The 23997-nt window shown below is 47.6% G+C and overlaps 1 protein-coding gene across 3 annotated transcripts in view; it reads left to right on the top strand.

The window, feature by feature from the left end:
- The first annotated feature begins 2370 nt into the window (after positions 1-2370).
- The window catches only part of NCAPH (non-SMC condensin I complex subunit H), a 34024-nt gene continuing 12397 nt past the window's right edge, over positions 2371-23997 (top strand). The window contains exons 1-9 of one of the 3 annotated variants that reach the window (XM_046663458.1): positions 2371-2465; positions 8937-9180; positions 9336-9426; positions 10303-10395; positions 10723-10861; positions 11326-11450; positions 17856-18045; positions 19226-19317; positions 20117-20322. In XM_046663458.1, coding sequence (XP_046519414.1) covers positions 2447-2465; positions 8937-9180; positions 9336-9426; positions 10303-10395; positions 10723-10861; positions 11326-11450; positions 17856-18045; positions 19226-19317; positions 20117-20322 — 1199 coding nt within the window. In that variant the 5' untranslated portion in view covers positions 2371-2446. Of the gene's footprint in view, positions 2466-8348; positions 8824-8936; positions 9181-9335; positions 9427-10302; positions 10396-10722; positions 10862-11325; positions 11451-17855; positions 18046-19225; positions 19318-20116; positions 20323-23997 lie in introns of those variants that run through there. The other 2 variants (XM_046663459.1, XM_046663457.1) reach the window with 2 other exon arrangements.

Here is a 23997-nt window from a genome sequence, read left to right as displayed (position 1 = left end):
TTGTACAGACAGAGGAAACGAGCTTTGTATAGCACTGATACCACGGATAAATCATTCAGTCTTATGGCACCCTCATAGTCCTAACCCCAAACAACAAAGATGGCATTCAGAGTGGGAGGTGAATGATCTATCTGCCTGTACCCGGTGGCCCTGGCCCACAAGAGACACAGCAGGTGGATCCGGCTCTGCCTTCCTGCACATGGAGCTCCAAGCAGTCAGCTCAGGAGGCTCCACTGTAACCACGGAACAGCCTCATGCCTCACCTAATGGGTCACCTAGTACCATCCTTTGCCAGGAGTTCCAAGCCGATTCTTCAGAGGCGCCTGATTCAGTGCAACCTCCCACCCCCGCAAATCCCCACTGCTCTTAGTTGGTGCCCACATGGAATCCAGAGGATCGAGACCTGTTCCCACTCTCCTCTCTCAAACGCACTCAGCACAGAGAGAACTAATGAGTGAGATGACAGGGACTCTAGTGTGCTCTGAGCATATGTGCTCACAAGTTTAATACTTATTTCCTCATCAAACCCAGTGAAAGGGGGTATTATCATCACTGTTTTATAAATGGGGAAAAAAATGAGGCCCAGAGTTCAGATGCCCAGCCTAGGATTTAAACTTGTCTTGCAACATCACTCATTCCATACATATTTAAGTACTTGCTGTGTATAGGGCTAGCACCAGGCCCTGGGGAAACAAGGGTGAGCAAAGACACAGCTTTGTCCTCATGGAGGAGACAGACTTGAAAAAGTCACCCCAGCAGACGTAAAATTGCAAAGGTGACAAGTTCCACTGAAGCCTCCAGTAAGGACATTTAAGCCTATCAGGGAAGGCCTCCCTGAGGAAGTGAGGTGAACTGAAACCTGGTCGGAGCTAACTGGGTGAAGATGGGCATGAAGAGGAGCCTATGTGGAGGACATGGCATGTGCAAAGGCCCTGTGGTGGGAGTGGGCATGGTGAGGGCCCGTCTGAAGGAAGGCCCAAGTGACTGGAGTGCAGGGAGCAGGGGAGGCAAGGTGCAAGATGAGGCTGGAGAGGCTTGCAGGGACCAGACCCTGCAGGGCCTTGTAGATTACAAGGTCCCAGAGCAATGGAACTTTTCAGTGGTTTTAGACTTCGGGGAGAAAGTGACAGGTCAGATTTGTCCTTAGCGACCACCACCCTGAGCCCAATGAGAAGGGGGTCAGAGCAGGTGTGGGGCTGCTGCAGACCAAGAAGGTAATGTGGACAGAAAGGACAGACAGGGCTCGGAGAGATTTTTTAGGAAGTAAAGAGCTCAACAAGGGCTTGTACACTGTGGAAAGTGAGGGGGGGGGAGGCATCCAGGATGGCTCCTGCCAGCTGATTTGGGTTCCTGGGTGGCTCATAGTATTCGCTGAGATGGAGAATATTGTAAATTTGGTTTTTCCTCTATCTCACGCTGCCCTACGCTAAAGACTTGGATGTGGTCACTGGGAGCACAAGTTTGTGCAAAAACCAAATAGGCTTAAAAAGTGGTTTTCAACAAAGGGTAGTGCTTTTTGGTTGCCAAAATGACTGAGGGACACTGATGGCATTTAGTGGACAAATGGTGTCAGGGTTGCTGAACACTCCTACAAAGAGCCCAAGAGTCCCACACATCACGAATTGTTTCATCCTGAATGCCAATAGCACCCTTGACGAGAAACAACGTATAAAATGCCAGACGTGTATTATAAGAAATTAGAGGATGTTCTAGGGATATTTGGGGGAATTGTCCTGGCCTTTCCTCCCATAATACAATTCTTGGGGTCAGAAGAAGCAGAATGAACGGGTAGCCAGCATGTTACACCCGTCTCACTTCCGATCTTAACCTTCTTTTGGGGGGCGTGGGCGAAATATCCAGGAAGCTTTTCACAAGATTCTGAATAAAAACGATGGCCTTCACTTAAAGATCTACATACAAAATTTTGCATCTGTCCTTCCCCTGCCTGGAACGCGCCTCATTCCGGTGCGGGCTCCTTCTCACCTCCCTCCCACACCCGGGCATCACTTTCCACCTCCTTAGCGTTTTGCTGCCCTCACAGCACAGGTGGCTGTGGGAAATCAACCTGCTTTCCTGCTAATCCGCCTGCCCCCTTAGAAAGTAAATTCCGTGAAAGCAGAGCGCTCGCCCTTTCGGCTCCACGCTGGGCCTCTAGCGCCCAGTTCCCCGTCTGGGGCCGCAAGGAGGGAGTTTTCATAACATTTCGGGGGGGGCGGTGGTGGTCCGCGGACCCCCTGCAGTCCAACCACTGGACCCGAGTCCAGAGCCCTCCCTCCACGCCGTCTCAAGCCCCAGCTCCCGAGGGCGATCCTTTTCCCGCGGAGGACAAGAAGGTCTGCGCAGGCGCGCCTCTGGCCCCGCCCCCGGGCGACGTCACCGCGGCCGTTACGGCGCTCCGGGCGTTACGGCGCGCGATTTAAACCGCTCGGGAGACGTGGAGAGTGACATGGGAACGCTCTGCCCAGGTGAGGCTGGGCGGGAGGGAGGCGCCGCGGGAAGAGCCCGGCGGAAAGGGCCTGGCGTGAAGCGGTGCTGCGGGCCGGAGGGTGAGCGGGCCTGAGCGAGCAGTGCGGGTATTCCCGGCCTTATTCGCGGGCCGAGGGGGAGGCAGGCTCGCGGCGGGAGAAGGGACAGGCGGGCGGAGCGCGCTCCGCCAATCAGGACGCGGCGTCTGGAGCGCGCGCGGGCCGGCCCCACTGGTCAGTCCCTGAGCTGGGTGTGGGGCGCCCGCTCCCCTGGGACGCTACCCCGTGCCTCTCCATTAAAAAGGTGGTTTTCCTGGAATGCGCGTTAGTTCAGGGCCCTCGAGCCGTTGTGGTTACCACTGTATGCTTAACACGCAGACATTTATTTTTTCACTTATTCAACAAGTATTGAGCGCTCCCTCTGAGCCAGACCCTCTGTCGGGTGCAGAGATACAGTAAAGAACAAAACAGATACGATCCCAAAGTCTTGGAGCTTGTATTTTAGTTGCGGAGACAGTAAACAAACGAAATAATCACAGGGGAGGCTGAGTGCTGTGATTGAGAATAGCAGAGCTGGGGGAGGGGTCCCTATGGATTAGGGATTCGGGGAAGATCTTAAAGCAGAGACCGGGGAACGTGTTCCAGGCAGAAGAAGCAGGAGCAAAAAAAGGGCAAGCAGGAAAGAACCCGGCTCGGGCTAGGACCAGAACACTGACTAAACAGTGAGTGAGGTCGCCCCGGTAGCCAGGGACTTTGTAAGTCTTGGTAAGAGGTTTGGAAGTTGAGAGTTACCTTTTGGACGGGGTAAATGACTTACCCGAGAGACAGGTGAAGTAAATAAACACTTGGACAAGAGTTTGACACTTGGGCGAGTGATATGGGCCACTCAGGGAAGTGGCCCTTGGACTGAGAAATAAATTTGGACATCATCATTATGTAGATTCTAAAACCGTGAGAACACTAGGAAGACCCTGTAGAAAAAGCACCCAGGACCCACATTTAGAAGTTGGATAGGGAAGGAAGAGCTGGAAAAACTCAGAAGAGAGGGGTGGTATAGAGGCCAAGAGTGTTTCAAGAAGCAGGAGGTTGTCAGCTGTTTCAACTGCTGTGGAATCTCAAGAGCGGTGAGGCCTGAAAAGTGACGGTTGGGTTGAGCAACATGGAAGTTGGAGGTGATTATGATAAGGCAGTTTTCATTAAGTGGTGGGGATGGGAGCCAGACCAGAGGGGGCTGAAAAACGAGTAGGAGGTGAGGAGATGGTGCGGAAAGTGTTTCTGAGCTCAATAACCATCTGTTGAATAAACAGCTGTGTGATATCAAAGGCAACAAGAGAAATCAGAGAAAGAATATTCCAAGAATTGAAGCGTGTTTCTAATTCCCATCTTGAGTCTCCCCCTAGAGAAGTTCCTCCCTCGGTGCTTCCTATTTCTGTTAAGATGTCTTCTCCCAGGTTCCAGCTCCCTCCCTTACCTTGCAGTGCCCACACCAAATAGTCACAGGTCCTTTTGATTCGGTCTCTGACAATGTCTCTTGCCCCTTCCTGTTTTTACTTTTTCTTTTGTTTGTTTTGACCTCAGCTGAGAGTCATGTTAATCATACTCTTCAGCTGGTGGCAAGCTATCAGGGGAAGGTGAGGTTCTTGTATTTTTTGATTTTTACTCTATTTGCCACTCCTTTTCCCTTTCCCCTCACATGGGCAATCATTTGGTGTTTATTGTATATCACTATTTTTAATATGTTATATTGTGCTTTTTTATATATATATATATATATATATATATATATATAGCCAGTTCTGAACCAGCTGAGATAAACATTCTTATTCCCATTTGGAGGATGAAGAAGCAGGAGCTTGGAGCATTTACTTAAAATTTTTCCAGCTAGTTAGTGATGGAGCTGGGGTTTGAAACCAAGCCTTCTGATTCTTTATCTGGAAACTTTCTCCCAAGGTCTCTCAGTTCCTTCATCTCTCTTCCAGTGATCTTGGTTCTTGCCCCACCACTCACTACCATATGGCTATAGGCCATAGCCACTCGCTACCAGAGTTGCACCCTGACCTTGTCACTATCAACAGCTGCAACCACTCTGTCATCTCGATCTTAAGCACCCCACTTCTCAATATCACTCCTGTCTTTCCACCTCACTCCGTCTTGTTCCCTGACTCCAACAATCTTTTGACCCAGCTGACCTATATTCTTCTACTTTTCACTGTCCCTCACCGTGCTCATGTCCTTGTTCCCCTCCTTACTTAGCTTACGTCCCGTGGTCAATCCACGTTATCACTCCCTTTCATACACCTGTAACTCCTTGGCCACCTCTTGCATGCTTGTACTGGCTTGACGAAATCATAACCCTGGTTAATTCCAACTCTGCTTGCTCTGCGCCAGCCACTGCACACTGATGGCCTCCAGGGGTCCTAAAGCTGCCCCGTAGTCATGCTGTATTTCCTGGTTCATCCACTCTGCTTCTCCTAGATAACTTCCTTTCTCTCCTGAAATCTCCAGTACCTCCTCCCCAACCCTCACCCTTAGCTGCTGAGTTTTAGGTTTTTATTCACTTCCTATTTTACTAAGAAGATAAAAGCAATCAAAAGAGAACATCCATGAGTTCACCATTGCACCTGCTCCCCTACCTGCATCCGTTCCTGTGATCCCTGCCTGCCTTCCTGTTGCCATGGATGGGCTGTCTGTGCTCTCAGCAAAGGCAACCCCTTTATCTGCTTGAATACATGGTTTAGCAACTTTTACCCTTTCTTCTGCATGATCTCTGTGAATATTGGTCCCCCAAAGATGTCCAGAATGGTGAATATGTTGTCTTACATGGTAAAAGGGCCTTTGCAAATACAATTAAGTTGAAGATCTTATCTGGATGTGCCCAATATAATCACAGTGGGCCACATAAGAGGCAGGCCGGAGGGTCAGAATCTGAGAAGGAGATGTGATGACAGAAGCAAGAGGATGAGGTTAGGGGAGAAAGAGACCACAAGCTAAGGATGTGGGCAGCCTTTAGAAGCTGAAAAGGCAAGGACACAGGTCCTTCCCTAAAGCCTCCGGAAAGAATGCGGTTCTGCTGACACCTTGATTTTAGACTTCTGACTTCAGAACTGCAAGAGAATACATTTGTGCTGTTTCAAACCACTGTTTGTGGTAATTTATTATAGCAGCCATAGGAAGCTAATAGTCTCTTTGCTTCATTCTTTCTACCAAGCTGGGTTTTCTTCCATCTCAAAGTTGCTTTCTTGGTCTCACTTCCCTTTCAACTGCCTCCCTCCCATTTCTCTCTTTTTACAGCATAAGTCCTTGAAAACCTTGTCTCCACTTGCTGTCTCCAGTTTCTCTTGTCCCATCTCTTGAATCTGCACCTGGTCGACCTTCTCCTCCCCCTGCTATTCTGAAAACTGCTCTTGTCAAAATCACTGGTAATCTCCAGGTTACTAAGTCCAGTGCTCACTTTTCAGGCCTCTTCTAGTTTGACCTCATCTCAAACCTTGTTAACTTGGCAACGAAGCATCAGAAACCCATCACCCCACAAGAAACCCAAACTGTAGAGGTTCTGGCCATTGAATATTGGAGCTGGAAAAGGTCGTGGTGGGAAATGTGCAGTGAACTTCCCGCCCTTTGACAGGCCCCAAACCCCTTTAAATATAGGAAAAGTCCTATTGAAGGTTTGTTGAGCAAGTGTTTTGTTCATTACTCCTTCCTCCCCTGAAATATTCTCTTCACCTGGCTTATTCCTCATCTCTTTTGACGGTTCTTTGTTCTTTCCTTCTCTTTAAACTTTCTAGGACTCAGCCCTCTGCTCTTCTCTATCTACACTCACTTCCTTGGTGTTCTCATCTAGTCTTAGGGCTTTGAATACTCTCTCTATGCTTATGATATCCAGATTTATATATCCAGCCCAGAACTTTTCCCTAAACTCGAGGCTTAAACATCCGGCTGTCTAACCTACCCCAGTTGGATGACTAGTAAGCATCTCAAGCTCGGCATGTCCAAACCTGAGCCCTGATCTTGCTTCCTTTCCCCAAAGATAAGCTGCTCCTGCGGTCTTCCTCTGTCAGGTCGTGGCACCTCCACTTCACCAGTTGGTCAGGGTAACTTTGGAGCTATCCTGATTCTTCTCTTTTCTTTCATGCCCCGCCTTTAATTGATCAGGAAATCACGTTGGCTCTACCTTGAGACTTTATCCAGTGTCTGACCACTGCTTATCACCTCCACAGCTACCTTTAGGGTCGGAGCCACCATCATCTCTGGTCCTGGTTATTGGTAGTCGCCTCTTAATTGGTCTTCTTGCTTGTCAATTCTTGCTCCCTTTTCAGTCCATTTTCAGCATAGCAGCCGTAGGGATGTTCTTGAAGCATAAGTTAGACCACTTTGTTCCTCTTCCCACCACCGTCCAGTCACTTCCCTTCTTGCTCCACATGAAAGCCAGAGTCTTTACAGCGGCCCATAAGTCAGGCTCATAGGCCTTTACCAGTTGTCCTTTCCTTATTCAGACAAATTGGTGTTCCTGCCCTGTCAGGCCCTGGAGAGCCTGAGAGCCCGCAGCCTCTCTCACTCCGTCAGCCACATTGGCCCCTTGACACACCGGCACGTTCCCACCTCTGAACTTGCTTTCTTCTGCTTCCCCTATCTGCCTGGTCTGGATTCTGATGTTCCCTTCTTACTGAAGCCATTCCTGACCACTGATTTAAAATGACCTCCGGCCTCCACTCTCCCATCCTCCTCCTTCCCCTCCCATGCTGTGCTTTTATCTCCATTTAACATGTCATCTGTTTTCTAACTTATTATGAGAAAGTTCAAACACACAGGGAAATGGAAAGACTAAGACAATAAACAGCTTTATACTCAATACCTGGAGCCAACTATTGTTAACATTTTGCAACATTTACTTTATCCTCCTCCCTCACACACATAGTTTTGGCTGATTTAGTTACAAGTTGCACATATCCCGTCACATCACACCTAAGTTGTTTCTCGTGCATCTCCCAAAAGTAAAGATATTCTTCTACATACCTTAATACCGTTATCACAGCTAAGAAAATAGAAATCAATTACCTAATGTTACCTGATATCCAGACTATATCCCAAACTTCCCTATTTATCCCCTAAATGTTGTTTATAGCTGATTTTTTTTGTTTAAACCAAGGATTGGCTGAAAATTCAGACATTGTTTTCAGTTTGTATGACTTTCTGGTTTTTTTTCATTGAGAAGAATTCCCCCTTCTTTTTTTTTGCTGGGAAAGATTTGCCCTGAGCTAACATCTGTGTCCGTCTTTCTCTACTTTACATGTGGGACACTGCCACAGCGTGGCTGGTGAGTGAGTAGGGCTGTGCTGGGATCTGAACCTGTGAACCTGGCTGCCAAAGCAGTGTGTGTGTGGAACTTGAACCACTTGGCCACAGGACCGTGCCCCCTCTACTTTCTTTTTTTTTTTTTTTTTTTTTTTTTAAAGATTTTATTTTTTCCTTTTTCTCCCCAAAGCCCCCAGTACATAGTTGTGTATTCTTCGTTGTGGGTCCTTCTAGTTGTGGCATGTGGGACGCTGCCTCAGCGTGGTCTGACGAGCAGTGCCATGTCCGCGCCCAGGATTCGAACCAACGAAACACTGGGCCGCCTGCAGCGGAGCGCGCGAACTTAACCACTCGGCCACGGGGCCAGCCCCCCCCTCTACTTTCTTTTGATGTTGACTTTTTTAAAAGACTAAGCCAGTTGTCTTGTAAAGTGTCCCACATTCTGAATTTGTCTGAAAGTTTCCTTGTGATATCATTTAACTTGTTCCTCTGGCCCTTGTATCTTATAAACTGGAAGTTAGATCTAACGTCTTAGGTTAAACATCTTTGGCAGAAATATTTTGTGGGTGATACTTGAATTTCATATTTTGTTCCATCAGGAGGTAAGTTTCAAGTTGTCTCATTGTTAGAGAGGCTACATTTGATTTTTGGTTAACTTGGTGGCTACTAGATCTTTCGTTGTAAAAGACATTTTCCCTTTGCAGTTAGCAAGTAATCTGTGGGTGATTCTTTGCAACATTCTATTTATTTCCATGTTTGTGTTGATTATTCTGTCTCCCCGCTGAGATTAGAACCTAGCCTGTCTGACTTGATAGCCCATACCTCACCCTTATCTCAGCATCTTCTTTCTCTCACCTGGCATTATGGTTATATGTGTCTGTTCTCTTAGTTTGTGAGCTTATCAGAGACAGCAACTTTTTCTTACCCACCTTTCTATCCCGTTTAGCACTTTAGATTCACAATAGCTACATAGTGATGTTTGTCTCAGACCAGCAAAGAAGCATCAGAAACCCACCAAGAAACCCAGACTGTCGAGGTTCTAGCCATAGAGTTGGAAAAGATCTTGGTGAGAAATGTGCAGTGAACGTCGCCTGTGTGACAGGCCCCGAGTCCCCCTTTAGCTGTGGGAAATGTTCTCTTGAAAGTTTCTTGAGCAAGTGTTTTGTTCATCACTGTCAGGCACAATGAGTAACTCTTCTTCAGATACCTGTGGAGACCCCCAGAGTGCCTCCTTACCTTCAGATCGGGTGCTCTCGATGGCCTTGCCCAGGAAGGCCTCTCTCAGTACTCCTGATACCCCAGTCCTTAAAGACTTTCCCCAGAATGACGATGAAAAGGAGCGACTGCAGCGGAGGCGCTCCAGGGTCACTGACCTGCAGCTCAATGCCGACTCGCCTCATTTCCTGGCCTCCCCCTCCAGCAGGTGAGTATTCTGGGCTGCTTCCTTGGGGTGGCCACCTCAATGTGGGTTGTGTGGGTCTGGCATCTCCACAATATCTCATGGGTTCTGGGCCTGGATTTTGAAAAGTTAGTGTCATGGATCCTTGCCAGAGTGTTTTGTTTTTGTTTTTTATTTAGGAGTATTGATGTTTCAGCTATGACTCCTAAGTTTACGAACACACAGATTGCAGAGCATTACTCCACGTGTATCAAACTATCCACTGAAAATGTGAGTATCTGCTGGTGTATCAGTGAAGATTTTACAACTTGATCACAGGGGGAATCCAGTCTTTTTGATTCTGTAGAGAATGCGTGATCAGTGATAATTGTGTGCTTTTATTCTCTTCTGTTTTTTTTTTTTTATGCCGAGGAAGATTTGCCCTGAGCTAACATCTGTTGCCAATCTTCCTCTTTTTGTTTGTGAGATGCCACCATGGCATGGCCACTGACAGACGAGTTGGTGTAGGTCTGTGCCCAGAACCAAACCTGGGCTGCTGAAGTGGAGCATGCTGAAATCAAACCCTAGGCCACCAGGGCTGGCCCTCCAGCAATTCTTCTTAATGCTGGTGTTTTTCATTATGGTTTTACTGATTCTTATAGACTTTTGGTGCTGCTTATGACAGGTTACCTGCCACCTGCAGTGTCTCCAGAGAGACAGCATGGCCTAGGGGTTAATACTGTGAGTTCTGGAGCTAATTGTGAGATCTAGCTGTGGCCTGAGTTAGAATCCTATCTCTGCCACTTACAAGCTGTGTGGCCGTGGCAAGTCACCCAGCCACTCTGCTGCAGGGTCCTCCTCTGTAAAATGAGAATAGTTCCCGCCTCATAGAGGTGTTCTGAGGGCGCCTGAGTCCCTTTGTATGCAGTGCTTAGAACAGGGCCTGCGCACGGTGGACACTCAGGAATTGTGTGCTGTCCCTCTCCAGGCCTTGAGAATGAGAGGAACACACATGGATTTAGCTGTGTCACCAGGTGTTTGCGGGAACTGATATCCGAGGCGAGATGTGGGATTTTCATGTGTAAAAACTTAGCTTCCTCTGTCAGGGTAGCGTTATTTACATGAGCCTAGGCAATAAGTAACCTTCCTGCAATTTCCTGTTTTCAGAAAATCACTACCAAGAATGCATTTGGCTTGCACTTGATTGATTTCATGTCAGAGATTCTTAAACAGAAAGACACCGAACCGACCAACTTTAAAGTAAGAGGGATGTCCACTTTCTCTTGCATCTGAATTAATGATAATTATTTCTGATCCTTAGCGTAGCACAATAGTTGAATTCTACAGATACATGAGAGCCTTTCTTGTTTGACATTTTATTAGCTACTTCATTTTCTTTCCTAAACTGATGAAATGTAGAGAGGATATCTTCCTTTTATGTTCTGTTTATTCTCTGTCATTCTTAGGGGAATCTTTGTCATTTTTTACTTAAGAGCAAGTACATATTTTATGAAGCTTGCTGTGTTTTGCCTGCTCAGAAGTTCTTTTTTATGCATCTCATGAGTGTCGTTCTGCTTGTTTGACTAGGTGGCTGCTGGCACTCTGGATGCCAGCGCCAAGATCTATGCTGTGCGTGTAGATGCTGTCCACACTGACGTATTCAGAGTCCTTGGGGGACTGGGCAAAGATGTGCCGTCTCTGGAAGAAGTCGAGAGCCAAGGTGCAGGTGCGTGGGTTAGGATCTGGATTTAAGGGGCTTTTTATAGGGTGTAGCAGGTAGTTATTTGAGTAATGTACTAGAATGAAGTCATAAGAAATGTTCTCTTTCTGTTAAAGACATGGACATTTCAGCATTGTATATGAGAAGATACTCAAACACTAGAGTTGTTTGTCTTCCAAAAGGAGAAGGACTTTATAAAAGCTGTTAGATTTTATTTAAGCAAGATTGAGGAAACACCACCAATTTGGAAGCTTCTGATTTGGGGATCTTTGGAAAGTGACTTGTATTAGAAGCCAAATACTTAATCTAGCAGTGTGGTTTCTCCATAATCTGTGGATTAGCTGTGCCTGTTGCTTTGAGAGAACGGCACGTTTAAATTATCACTCTTTAGAGTTTTGAAGAACCTGAATTAACAGGTTCAATTACATGCTTCAAAGCATGGCGCAGTACAGTCTGCTTCTTTCCTTTAGATGGAAGTGCTGCTGAAATGGGAGCCGGCCGAAAGCCTCCAAAGCCAAAGAAGAAGCACTCATACAAAACCATCGAGCAGAACGTGAGCAACCTCAATGTCCCTGAGGCGGATCGGAAGTGCGAGGTAAGGAGCCGTGTGCGCGCTATGGTCTCTGACTCACAAGGAAGCTCGGGCTGCAGGGGTGCAGGGCTAAGCCTGCCTTTCTGGTGTGTGCTGGTGTAGGCCTCAAGGGAGTAAAGTGTTCAACTGATATCTGCATTACCATCCTTTAGCTTGACAGTGAAGACTGAAGCGGGTAAGTCCCTGTTTTCCCCTCAGTATTTCAGAATGATCGAGGAGCAAGAGATGGCAAATCACTGAGAAATTTGATTAAAGCATTTATTCCTTTCCTGGTACCTGCAGCCGTGATGGTGCTAGCTAACATTTACTGTGTACTTATTGGACATGCTGTGTGGCCCTAAGCTTGGGACCTCTGTTAACATTTAATCCTCACAACATCCTTGTGGCATTTCGTGAAGAGGAAATTGAGGTGCAGGGCTGTTAATTAACTTGCTCAAGATGACACAACTAGTAGGTAAGCTGGGATTTGAAGCTTAGTGGTCTGGCTCCAGGGTCCTTCATCTAAACAACCTTACCATCTGGCAAATCCTAAGGAATTTGCTTGAAGGAATGGTACCAGAGGCCTCTTTCATAATTAGCACAGTTACTTTAAAGCAAACAGGTGTTGCTACAAAATGTTTTAAAATTTGTCTATTAAAATTTTCAGTGAACATTCTTGTATACATTATCTTTGTAGTCTTCTAGGAGTGTATCTATAGGAAAATTCTGAGACATGGAATTTCCATTGCCCTCAAATAAAGATTATACCAGTTTACTCTCCCACCAACAATGAACTAGATTGCTTTTACCTCCATGACATTCGTAAATGGTACTTAAGGTCATGAGACTGGAATTGATCGCCGAGGGAATGAGTGTATGTGGAAAAAGGACTGAGCCCTGGGGTACCCCAGTCTTAAAGAGTTCACAGAGCAGAAGAAGAAACGGCCAGTAGGTGGGAGAGTGTGGTATTTGAATGAGAAAGTTGCAGGGAGGAGGGAGTGAGCAAATGTGGCCGCCTGAGGAGGGGCTCTGTGGAGCTGAAATTCAGACTTCCTGGAAAGGGGCGCCACTTGGCTGGTGGTGGTGTCCCCGAGTCTGGAGGAGGGGCTCGTGGGCCCAGGACCGGGACCTCTGAGGACAGCATGCTGATTGGTGCTCATGTCTCTGAGGGGCACACGATGAGGCTAGTTCCGTGAGTGTGAGAAAAAGTGGAAACTGAATTTAGCGGCTGGGACAGGCAGGTCCCACTGCATCTGAGGTGAAGGAGCACTGCTGGGTGACACTGGCAGGAAGAGGGAGCCTACAAAAGAAGCAAGTCCCTGCTCCTTTTTCTAGCCCTGCAGTCTCCCTCCAGTGCCCCCTATTGGTGGAGCCCATCAGGGAGCTGCTGGCAAAGCTGAAGTGTGGTCCCAGACCCAGCATCATAGAGCGGAAGATAGAAGGGAGGTTTGGAGCTGGGAGGTGATAGCGTAATAACTAGCAGAGAGGTAAAGTGTCATAGTATCTGCTTTTACTAAGGTTCTGTTGGGGGCAGGGGCGGGGAGAGAAAGCAGACATGCAAAACATTACCCACTGGGAAATCTAGGTAAAAGTTACACAGAGGTTCATGTTACTGTTCCAGCATTCTTGTAGGCTTGAAATTTTTCATAATAAATAGGGGGGAAACAAATGGGGAGAGATGAATGAAGACACTGAGTCTCAGCTGCTGTTTAGAAGAGTTTTGTTATAAATTGGGGCAGAGTGACGAGATGGCAAGTGGAGGGGAAAGTAAGATCTGGAGGTTGTTTTGTTTGTTTGTTTTAATGGGAGAATTAACAGCATGTTTACTTGTCAGTGGCAATAGTCTAGTGGAGAAGGAATTGTTGATGGTGCGGAAAAGAGAGGAGACATGCTAGGTGCTATCCTTGAGCTTGTCAGAAGGGCAGGAGCAGACAGTGCAGATGGGGCTCCGCTGAGGAGTGCCCACGGCTGACGGGAAATGGGGTTTGAGTGTGCGTTGGGGGAGCATTCTGGATGTTCTCTGGTTGTGTCTTGTCCCCCTCAATGAAATAGGAAGCCAGGTCATCAACTGACAGTGAGTGTGGAGGGGGAAAGTGTCAGAGGTTTGAGGACAGAGAAAGGTGAGAAAGAGTCCTCTGGGAGGGTGGGTGAGTGCATGGATGAGGGAAATACCGTTTGCTAGCCAGACAACCGTTAGGATCTACTTGGGGGCAGCTGCAGATGGATTTGAAGTGAGGTCAGTCAGCATGACTTGGTGTCTTTCTCCAGTCATGAGTAGCTGAGTGCAGGCATGGAGGAGGCAGAAAGCTGGATTTAACGGAGGGTGTGTTTAGCCGAGTGAATGTGACATTGAGGGAAAGGGGCGCTGGAGTTAAGAACATTGCGAGGAAGTGGTTATAGTCATTGCTTATGGAACTTTAGCTGGGAAGAGAGGGGAGTGAGGGACAGTGAAGCCGTATGATCAGTAGGTCATAGGGCCTGATAGGGTCAAAGACGTCTTAGTGCTGGAAAGATAGGTGGGTATTGGAGAGGGACACTTGGAATTGAGCACACGGAGAGGTTGCAGTCATGGTTAATGATTCAGTTCAGAGAACAGGCAAGGGAGCGAGAGGCAGCGGAGGTGTGGGGGTCACGCTAAGATCACTTAGAGGCCGGGGGTCTCAGGGTGAAGTCCATGACCATTGAAGGAGAGGATATCGAGGAACTGAGAGGCCAGAGTATTGGATGGATCAATATATGGATATTGAAACCACCAAAAACTACCACAGCAGTGAAGTTGGAGAATAGTAGTGAGCCAAGAGCTAGTAGTAGAATCTTCCAAGAAGGGGATAGACCTGGGGATTGGAAGATGATTGCAACACAGATGGGCAGAGGGTAGTAAAGTGATGTTACATTCAAAGCTGAAAGTTTTAGGAATTGGGAAGAATAGTCTGGAAGCTGCAATGAGCAGCAAGGAAACCACCCCTCCCCCTCTCGGCCAGGGGTTGGGGGACTGTGGGAGGAAGCAGTGTTGTTGGGTGGGCACCGAGTTTCATTAGGGCAGTTCTTCTCAGCCTTGTCATTATCTTCCCCCCTTCAGAGCCCTTTTGGATATTGTTCCTACCCCTCCCTCTTGAAATTATTAGGGAATAAGATTTTGTCAGATAGGGTTGAGGTTTGGAGAAGCAGAGATTATTGTAATGTCTAAGATTTCTTTTCACCCTCTCCCAAGCATCAATTTTTACCCCCTTGAGAGTGATATAACTCCCATTGAGAATGAATGAGTTAGAGCACGTCGATGGAGAGAACCTTTAGGAAAGAAGTAGGGAATACTCGGAATTTTGCTGATGACTGACTGAGGCTAGAGGGCCCTGGGGGAAAATATCAGTTGTTAGGGAAAAGGAGATGAGGACCAAAGAGAGGATGTCAGAGCTGTATAGGTTTTAGAGCCTGGGAAATGTGGAATCCTGGGGGTCTTGGGTCTTGTATGTGTGACTAATAAACGAAATAAAGAGCAATAATGAGATTAGTCCTGGCGGTCTGAACGGCAGATGGTAGTGGTGAGGCTTGAGCGTACGGGGTCGGGGGCTAGGAGAGAGGGGTCTGCTTAGTTCCCTCCGAGGGATGGGGCAGTTCTACTCTGGGCTGCGTGATGGCTCCAGCCTGTGTTGGGGTGAGAATTGTTTGGATGGGTCAGGAAGGGCCTGAGGAAGGTGGAACCACTGAGGCCAAAACTAAAGAGGGCGGGGGAGGCAAGGGTAGCGGGCACATTTGGGGAAGGGACCTATATTCTTTTCTTTTATTTATGTGTCAGCATTGACCCTGGGAAGTACCAGATTTGGAGGCAGATGACGTAAGGGTCAGATCCTGGTTCCACTTTCTTAGCTGTGTGACCTGGGAAAAGGCTCTCAATTTCACTTGGTGAAACTGTAAACCAGGTAACACTGGCCCCAGCCACATATGGGTTTTGTGTTAGTGACTCAGTTATGGTGAAGTGCTTTATCCCTGGTCTATGTTGGGCACATCTGAGGGTAGCCATGAAATCATCTCCCACCCTGCCTTCCCCAATTCTCCTTGGTTTTTCTTCTTCTCAGATAATCCGAATATTTGTTTCACTATCATTCTTGCTTTTCCTTCTGGTTCTACAGTGAAATGTTCGATTTAACAGTGTGGTTAGAAATTGTTTTCCAACCATCTTTTTTCTTACCAGGTAGACACAACTCTGGGGAGCCTAAGGATGCTTACACGAACCTCTTTCTTTGTTAGAAAGAGGAAACGAGAGCACTCAGCACTGTTCCCTCCGAGCCTGCGGTTGTCAGGCCGTGGTGTATTCGTGCCAAGTGAAATCGAGAGTCTTGAAGAAGCGCCATGTATCCCCATTCTGTAAAGCTTTCTTTGCTCTGTAATCTGTCATAAACTTGTAACAGCCAAAAGTACAGAAGATTCAAAAATGGGAAGGGATTGTCCCAGACTTATTGAAGTTTCAACGGTTGCTTGAACTCGCATTCTCTTGGAGGTGGCACGGAGATGAGAAAGCAGATGTTCTGTGGGTGTGTCTAGACCAGTGGAGAACACTAGTTTGTGTATAAGCTGATCTATTTTAGACACAGCTCTCGACTGTGCAAAATGTTTGCTGTCCTGGGATATTCCAGCCTGATTATGCTCCAGTTCCTTAGACGACGAGAGCACGGATAGGTAGAGTGCAAGGAAGTTCAAGGCACAAGCTATAGGAGGTCAGTGGGTGGAGGTCAGAATTTATGGGAGAGGTGAAGTTTGAACTGGGCCTTAAAGGGAAGCGTAGGTATTTGTCAGATGGGCATTGCCAACAAGGTGATTCTAGGCAGAGGCATGAGCAAGGGCTCCAAAACAGGAAAGTTCTAGTTCTTTAGGGAGCTGGACGGTGACAAGTGTGGCTAGAGCTGATGATCTACTCATAAGGCTGAAACGACCCTGGACTTTACCATGCAGTGTATTGTCTACGAAGGCCTTCTTTTACTGTCTCTCTTCCTTGCTGTGGACCTGAGTTTCAAAAGGTTCATCTACCCAAACTATGTAGTCAGCAATAGTTCCTATTGTCCGTCAAATTACTTTCAAAGATATCAATCAGGTCTAATTTACATGATAGAACCATTGTTCTCACACTGGCATGATTTAATTCTGGACAAAAGTGAGGAAAGTTATGAGTGTTTCCAGCTTTAATGCGAGTCAGTGTACAGTTTCCATGTTGACTCTTTGAAATGCTGAGTTTCATTAGCTATTCGCACAAGACCTCTAGGGGTGTGGGGCTCCAGGTGGGGAACCATTGCTCTGGTTAGCATTTGAGGAAGGGAACGGGAGTAACAGCACTGGTGTTTTTAGGACAGGAAATGGGAGAGACCCTGCAGGGACACAGGTTCACTTAGGCGAGGGTTGTATTGGTGGCACTGGGGGTGGGAAGAGAGGAATAGATGGTAGAGACACACCAGGAGGAAACCTACCAGGCCGTGTGACTGACTGAGTGAGGGGTAAGGAGACGGGGAGAACGTGGAGGTGACATATGTGCCCCTCTGGGACTAGGAGGATGGTGAGACGGGCTTATCGGGAAGGTGAGAGGAGAATCTCAGTTCTGGTGGGGTCGGGGTCAGAGGTAAGGGGGCCAGGAAAGAGCCAGAGAGCCACTTCTGTGTCATATCCAAGGCCCCCACTCTTCATAGTAACCACATCCTAAGACATCAAGAAGACCTGTGAACCCAGTACCAAACCTATTCCCTGTCATAGGGCCACCTGTGGAGTCCCAGGTGGCTTCTGCCCTCTCGCCACACGTGTATGTGCTTGCTCTGTTCTTATTCTTATGCCCTGTGTCCTGTTCTGCCTTTGGGGTTGGTGTCACGTGGCCGTTCCACTCCTGCTCCTTGATCCAGTCTCGGGGGCCTTCTTACAGCCTCTCCCATGTTTTACCCAGTTGTCTAGCCCTGCTGACTCTGCCTGTCCTTTCCTGGGTCTCTTGGTTTTGTTCTTCCAAATTTTTGAAAATATTTCTGTTCAGAGGAATAATGGGATCTTGCCAACAGATCCATCACACAGGCTTTTTTTAAGTCAGCAGAATTGGTTGTGATAGCATTCCTCTAGAGCTAGCCATTTACAAACAGTGGCTCGTGGAAAGAGACCAACAGAAGGATCTGAGTCCAGGTATATTGTAAGCAGACTGACACAGTATAAACTTGTTACTGTTTACTGTGTATTGGAGCGATATACAATTCGTCTGACCACGTGCAGCCTTTCTTTGGAATTTGTATTTGTCAGGATGGGATTTCACCTGATCAATTAGAAAGCCCCTTGCACTCTTGATCTTGCACAGACATTTCAGTCCAGTATATGCAGCTGTGTGTGAGCAGGGTCCAGTGAATAAGCTTTTGTATTTGCTTTGGCTGCATCCCATAATTCTTCGGTCCTCTCTGTTTCTGTGCTCAGGTTGACCCCATGTTTCAGAGGACTATAGCCTCATTCGATGAGTGCAGCACAGCAGGAGTCTTTCTCTCCACCCTCCACTGCCACGACTACAGGAGTGAGCTGCTTTTTCCTTCCGATGTCCGGGTGCTCTCCACTGAGGCCCCTCTCGAGTTCCCAGATTTAGGTTGGGTGGACATGACGGATTTAAAAGGTAAGTACACATGACACCTTCCACCAGAGCATTTCAGCCATCAGAAAAGTTTGCATAAAACCATGGGGTGTGGTAAGCCCATTGTGCCCTTATGTTGCTTATTTCAGTTACTCAGAAGGTTCTTCCAGAATGCCAAATTGGGCATCTTTTCCAGAGAAACCAGCTCTCCCTCCTCTCTGCAGCAGGGAGTCTAAGACAGCGGTGGCTAATGTGACTGTTGCTCTTGGTGTGTACGTGCCCCACCCCTCAGGTGCCCCGTTAGCAGCCAGTTCTCAGTCACGTATTGGAGCCTGGGCTAACCCTGCAGGGTCAGAGTTTGGACTTGGGAAAGGGGCTTTAGGAGAGTTTTGCTGAGCCAGAGAGTTCTTGTTCTTATTTGTTACCAATCCAGGGGGTCCTGAGGAGAAGAGGTATTGTGAATTGTTTTCAGACTCCTCTGTGGTGTTCTGAGAATGGCCCTGTCCTGTTGTCAGCCCCTTGTACTATCTTGGTGAGGATTTTAACCTCCCTCCCACCCCCTACCCCTCCATGTGCGTGCCGGCCCCACCCCGGGGGGGATCATCTGAGAATGTTGTGACAGGCACAGGTGAGGTTGGAGGCCAGGCGAGAATGGCATCGCTGTTCGAGTGTGGAATCATTTTTGTGTGTTGTGTGAACTTGATCCTCCCTCTCCGGTAACACACACAGATGCTACGGTGCCCCTTCTCATCCTTTCTCTTGTTTAAATTTTGCGAAGTTTAACTATTTTGTGCTAAGAGCCTATTTTTCGAGTTTATGCTCTCAGCTGGGCCACTTTTCCTTTGAGGAGAGTAATCCATAGCTGACTCAGTTTGGGATGAGACAAGCAGCATCACTGACTGGTTGTGCTCTCAGTACACTGGAAGGAAGGGTTTCTGTTTCCCGCACGGGCATGGAGTCCATTTCAGAGTCAAATGCCGGTGCTTCAGGTTTCTACCCTAGTGTTTGCCACGTCTTGGAATGCCAGTGCGGAGCCCGCCTCCAGTGTGGGTGTTCCTGAGCATCTGCCCTGTCCCTGGAGAGCAGTCTGTGACACAGAGCTTGGCGCCAGAGAACAAGAGGGGACTGTACCTCTCTTCTCAGTGCTGCTCTGGTCGTTCCGAGGGCGTGAAGCGTGTGCTGCATCCACCTCTGATCTCTGTGCAATCTTCCTGTCCTCCAGCGCCCTTGCAGCAGTGTGCCGAAGATCGCCAGATCTGCCCTTCCCTGGCCGGCTTCCAGTTCACTAATTGGGACAGTGAAACACATAATGAGGTGTGGTCAACTTTTGGACTTCTAAAGGCTCTGGGCCTTTCTCCAACAGCTGGTGGTTTCAGTGAGATGGCCCAAGATATGTTCTGCCCAATGGGAACCAAAACTGTGGCATTATTTTTATTTAGCCAAGAGTACAGAAAATATTTCCTTTGGCACTTCTTTAGGGACCAAAACCTGGGGGGTAGGAATGGGGTTATGAACTCCAGCAGGAGCACTAGGTAGCCACATGAATCCTGAGATCGGCTTCGTGTCCCCTCTTCTCTGCTTCCCTAGGGTGAGGCAGCCCTGCCGTTCTGGGTGCCCATTTTTTATCAGGTTTACTCTTTAACATGGTTATCCCAGTGGCCTTTGGTCTTAGGCTGCTGTCAAGCTCGAGGAATTTCCTGCTCTTTGGGGTCGAGTCCCTTGGCACAGAGCTTCCTGAGAAATTGTCATGTGTAAAGCTTTCCTCTGTGTATTTTTAGCATGGCCCCCTTTAGCCTGCTTACTACCACTTCCAAAATAAATGATCTCCATGGAAAACTGCTTTCTCTAAACATGCAGTTAATGGATACAGATTCCTGTTCCATGTTTTACAAAATGTACCTAATAACAATACAGCTTCATCCTGTGCCACACAATATAAACTTCCTCAGTGCTTCACTGTCATGAGAACACTGGCCCTGGGGGATGGGGAGGGGAGGAGGCTGGAAACTGGAATTTAGGGGTGAGAAGGCACGTCCAGTGAGGCCGTTCCCCCGGCGGTGACTGGGGAATTTCTGGGGAAGAGGAGTACTAGAGAAGCCTCTCTCCCCTCCAGTCGGTGTCGGCCCTGGTAGACAAGTTTAAGAAGAATGACGAGGTGTTCGACATCAACGCCGAGGTGGAGGAGAGTGACTGCGGGGACTTCCTGAAGGGGCCCCTGGAAGACGACTTTGATGATAACGATGAACCCGACCACACCACAGCTGGGGACCCCGAAGAAGTCAGGAGCTCAGAGGAGCCCTGCCACGTTCAGAGCTGCCAGTAAGGCTGTCAGGACTGTGGGAATTGTTCCCATAGGAGTTTCCCGTAGTTCTTAACAGAGTCCCTGCTGGGACAATCTAATTTCATCTCTGTGATTGGCTGGACTTGTGCGCCGAGTTGTCCACACAGGCTGAGCCATTCTGACTCACAGTGGAATCACACCTGCCTTGAGTGTTTGCTCAGCCAGCAACTGGTTATAAAACTGACATTGCAGGAGTTTAGGTAGGACTAAAATATGTAAAGTGCTGGAACAAAGTACCAGGGATATAGTAGCTGCTTCAGTGCTGGCCATTGTTACCGCTTGCATTTTAGTAGCATGGAGCGCATTCCCTCTCGACACTGCATTTAGTCTGGCTTTTGACTAAATCACTCCATATCAGTTATAGACAGAAATAGGCTTGTGTGTTGCTTGGAGAAAAAAGTGGCCCCTGCTTGAAGGGTCAGGCAGAGAGGGGGTTGGGTAGTGCTGGGATACCAGATAGACAGACTGGGCATGAGCAAAGCAGAGAAAAAATTTTTTTTTTGAGGAAGATTAGCCCTGAGCTAACATCTGCTGCCAATCCTCCTGTTTTTGCTGAGGAAGACTGGCCCTGGACTAACATCCGTGCCCGTCTTCCTCTACTTTATATGTAGGACGCCTACCACAGCATGGCTTGACAAGCAGTGTCATGTCCGCACCTGGGATCCGAACCAGCGAACCCCGGGCCACCGAAGCAGCACATGCGCACTTACCTGCTGCACCACCGGGCCGGCCCCCAGAGCAGAGAAAATGAAAGAAGCAAATTGAGCATATAGAGTGGGAGGGGAGGTGGGAGAATTGGTCTATAGTGATTTAAATTTTTAATTATTCTAGGAAGTATCATAAGAAAAATCAGAACTTTGTTGGCTTGTATATAACTTGATTGATACTGTTTTAATTTTGGATATCATTTGGAAGCGGGCCCCCACAATGCTGTAGAGCCGAGGGCCTCTAAAGGTTTTGAATGGGTTTGGGTGTAGGACGTTCCGCTAGAACGAGCAGACCCTCTGCTAACTCCTGGGCCTTTGGCAGCAGCTTTGCAAGCCCCGGACTGGGGACAGCCAAGCTGGCTTAGTAGGGGTAAAACTTTAGAAGTTGTCCTATAGTTTCCCACTGAAGCAAAAATCCCTTTAAGAGCATTGCTTGACTGTGTCCAGGATAAGAGATTGCTTTCTTGAGCTCAATTTTTCTGCCAAGGTGGGAAATGATCAGATTCATAATGTCTCTTCAAATCCAAGTAGAGGTCGAGGGACTGAACGTTTGGCACGTCAAGGCAAAATTACCCATCTAGGTCTGTGGGCTCCCTCCTCACTGATTTGTGCTATCGGTATACCTGCAATTTTGTCTCTGCTCCCAACCTATCTTCTAAGAGGTGAGAAATGGTAGGCCAGTTGGTGGGATGAGGTCTTTTAATATCATTTTCAAATGTCAAAGGAGCTATCGCTTTTCCTAAAGAGTGAGGTGACATCTGAGGAACTGAGGGTAGCAAAGGGCTGTAGTCATTTTCATTTTTTTATAACTATAGATGGTTATTTTGAGCAAATTTTGCACAAAAGTCTCCATTTCTCTCCCAAGTTTCGAACAGAACAAAATCTTGGAATCCATCCTACTGAGTGCATTGAGGGCAGGGGCTTAGGTTCCAGTCTCAGGTTTTGTCCATCTTGAAATCCCCTACCCTTGGTATGATGCTGGCCTTTCCTGAGAGCTCAGGAAGTGTTTAAACTGAAGACTTGACTCTGCCATGGATAGCTGTGAGATGTGGGGTAAGTGGCATTACCTTTTAGGGTCTTTTTCTCATCCATAAAATGAAGGGTTGAGACTAGATGATAATAGTACTATCTGATGTTTATTGAGTACCTTACTGCTCTGGATTTGTGCCAGACACAGTGCCGGGTACCTTACCTGCATTATTTCACATCATTTATGTATAAAATGTAATCAATCCTTGTGACAACCTATAATCTGGTCCTGTTATCCCCATTTTATAGATGGGAAAACAAGCTCGGAGAGCTTAAGCAATAGGGTGGAGCTGGGACTCGCTCAGCACCTTTGACCAATCCTGGCTGCACATAATGGGCGTTGGATGGTAGGCTCCACCCCAGACCACTTAACTGAGGGTCTCTGAGGCCAGGCTCTGCATCACTACTTTCCCAAATGTCCCTGGGTGATTGTTCTGTGCACCCAGGGTCTTTGAGGGCTTCTTTAGCTCAAGGTGGGGTAGGGGCAAAGCCAAATTATAAATACAGCGTTACATAAGATGCCCCATGTTATTGGTCCCTGGATGGCAACACTTTGACAAGTGTGCACATCATACATTAAGAAGGATACGTCTGAGAAAGTGCTTTATGTCCAAGAGCATCTCGGCTGCACTCCTCTGTCCTGCAGCAGTGGGCCCGGTGTTCTCTAGCTGGTCTCGGTGTGCACACACTCCTTTATAAGAGGCTCACTGTGGTTAAAGACCACAGCCTGCTCCGTGCCTGCAAGAATGAGGCATTCTGCTGCGTGTGGGGTGATGTGCTAGGAGCCAGCTGGGAGGAAACCGTTGACCTGCAGGTTTTAGTGCAGCTTGACTGAACTGGTGCTGAATTGAAGGAAAGGCTGTATGTTTGGGGCCTGGGGTGGGTGGGTAGAAGAAATAAAGAGCTCCTCCACAGGGATTAGAGAAGTTTGATGGGGACACTGGGTTAAGTTAGTTGTTGAGTGGGGGAGTTGGGACCAGTAGGGTTCCCTCCACATAGCATTGTGTATTGAGAGAATTATTAAATGGCTAGAGTTCAGGCCTCCAGGGCCTCAGGCCAGTTTTGGCCCCCCAACTCTCAGAGGATGGGAGCCAAGCTCTTTATAGCTTTGCCCGTAAGTTCCCAATAAGTTCTCAGCCCAACTGCCAAAACTTTAACAGAAGAGCATCCATGAGAATTGAGGGGATGCTGCTGAAGCTGTCTTCTTTCGCCCCTGGAGTTCACCATGCATACAGTCTAGCTGATAACGTAGGTTAGGCATTCTACAGACTAGACTAGAAATGTGAATTTTTTAGTATATTTTCATTTTTTAAATTATTAATTACACAAAAATACAGTTTCCTGGTTTTTAAGAAAAGATTCTATAGATAAAGGCGAAGTCCCCTTTTAAAGCTTGTTTAGCTTATTCCATAAGGCGTAATATAGAGGATTGATATTTATGGCTCAATACAGGTAAAAGCCCGTCACCGTCTGAAGTTTCCCTGTTGTCTTTATCTTCAGAGGGCAGTGTAGCAGCACTGATGTGCTTTCTGCTGAGTCAGAGGCCTTTAGGAGAATGCTCCCTCACATTCTAGTACCTGGGCAGAAAGAGTGAAAAACCAAACCGAAGCCACCATGCTGGACCCGCCAGTTAGACACGTCTCACGCAGCAAAGATTTGAGCTAGATGGCTGAGCAGATGGAGAATGGGGGACCCCAGTCATCTGGGGGACATAGATTAGAGTAGCATCTTTTTCACTTTTAGTAGGAACCACAGCAGGGCTAGTGGAGCCGTCATTTACAGAAGGACGGTGAAGAAAGAATGAGATACTGTCATCCGTGTGGCAGGGAGCCTGAAGCTGGGATTCAGGGAATTGTGGCCAACTCCCCGCTCTCCTGCTAGCTGTGTAGTCTTGTGTAAAAACTGAACTTCTTTCTA

The sequence above is a fragment of the Equus quagga genome, chromosome 5 (assembly GCF_021613505.1).
Source record: "Equus quagga isolate Etosha38 chromosome 5, UCLA_HA_Equagga_1.0, whole genome shotgun sequence".
NCBI classification, from domain to species: domain Eukaryota; kingdom Metazoa; phylum Chordata; class Mammalia; order Perissodactyla; family Equidae; genus Equus; species Equus quagga.
The sequence above is the reverse complement of the archived record's forward strand: the minus strand, read 5'-3'. Positions and strand labels throughout refer to the sequence as shown.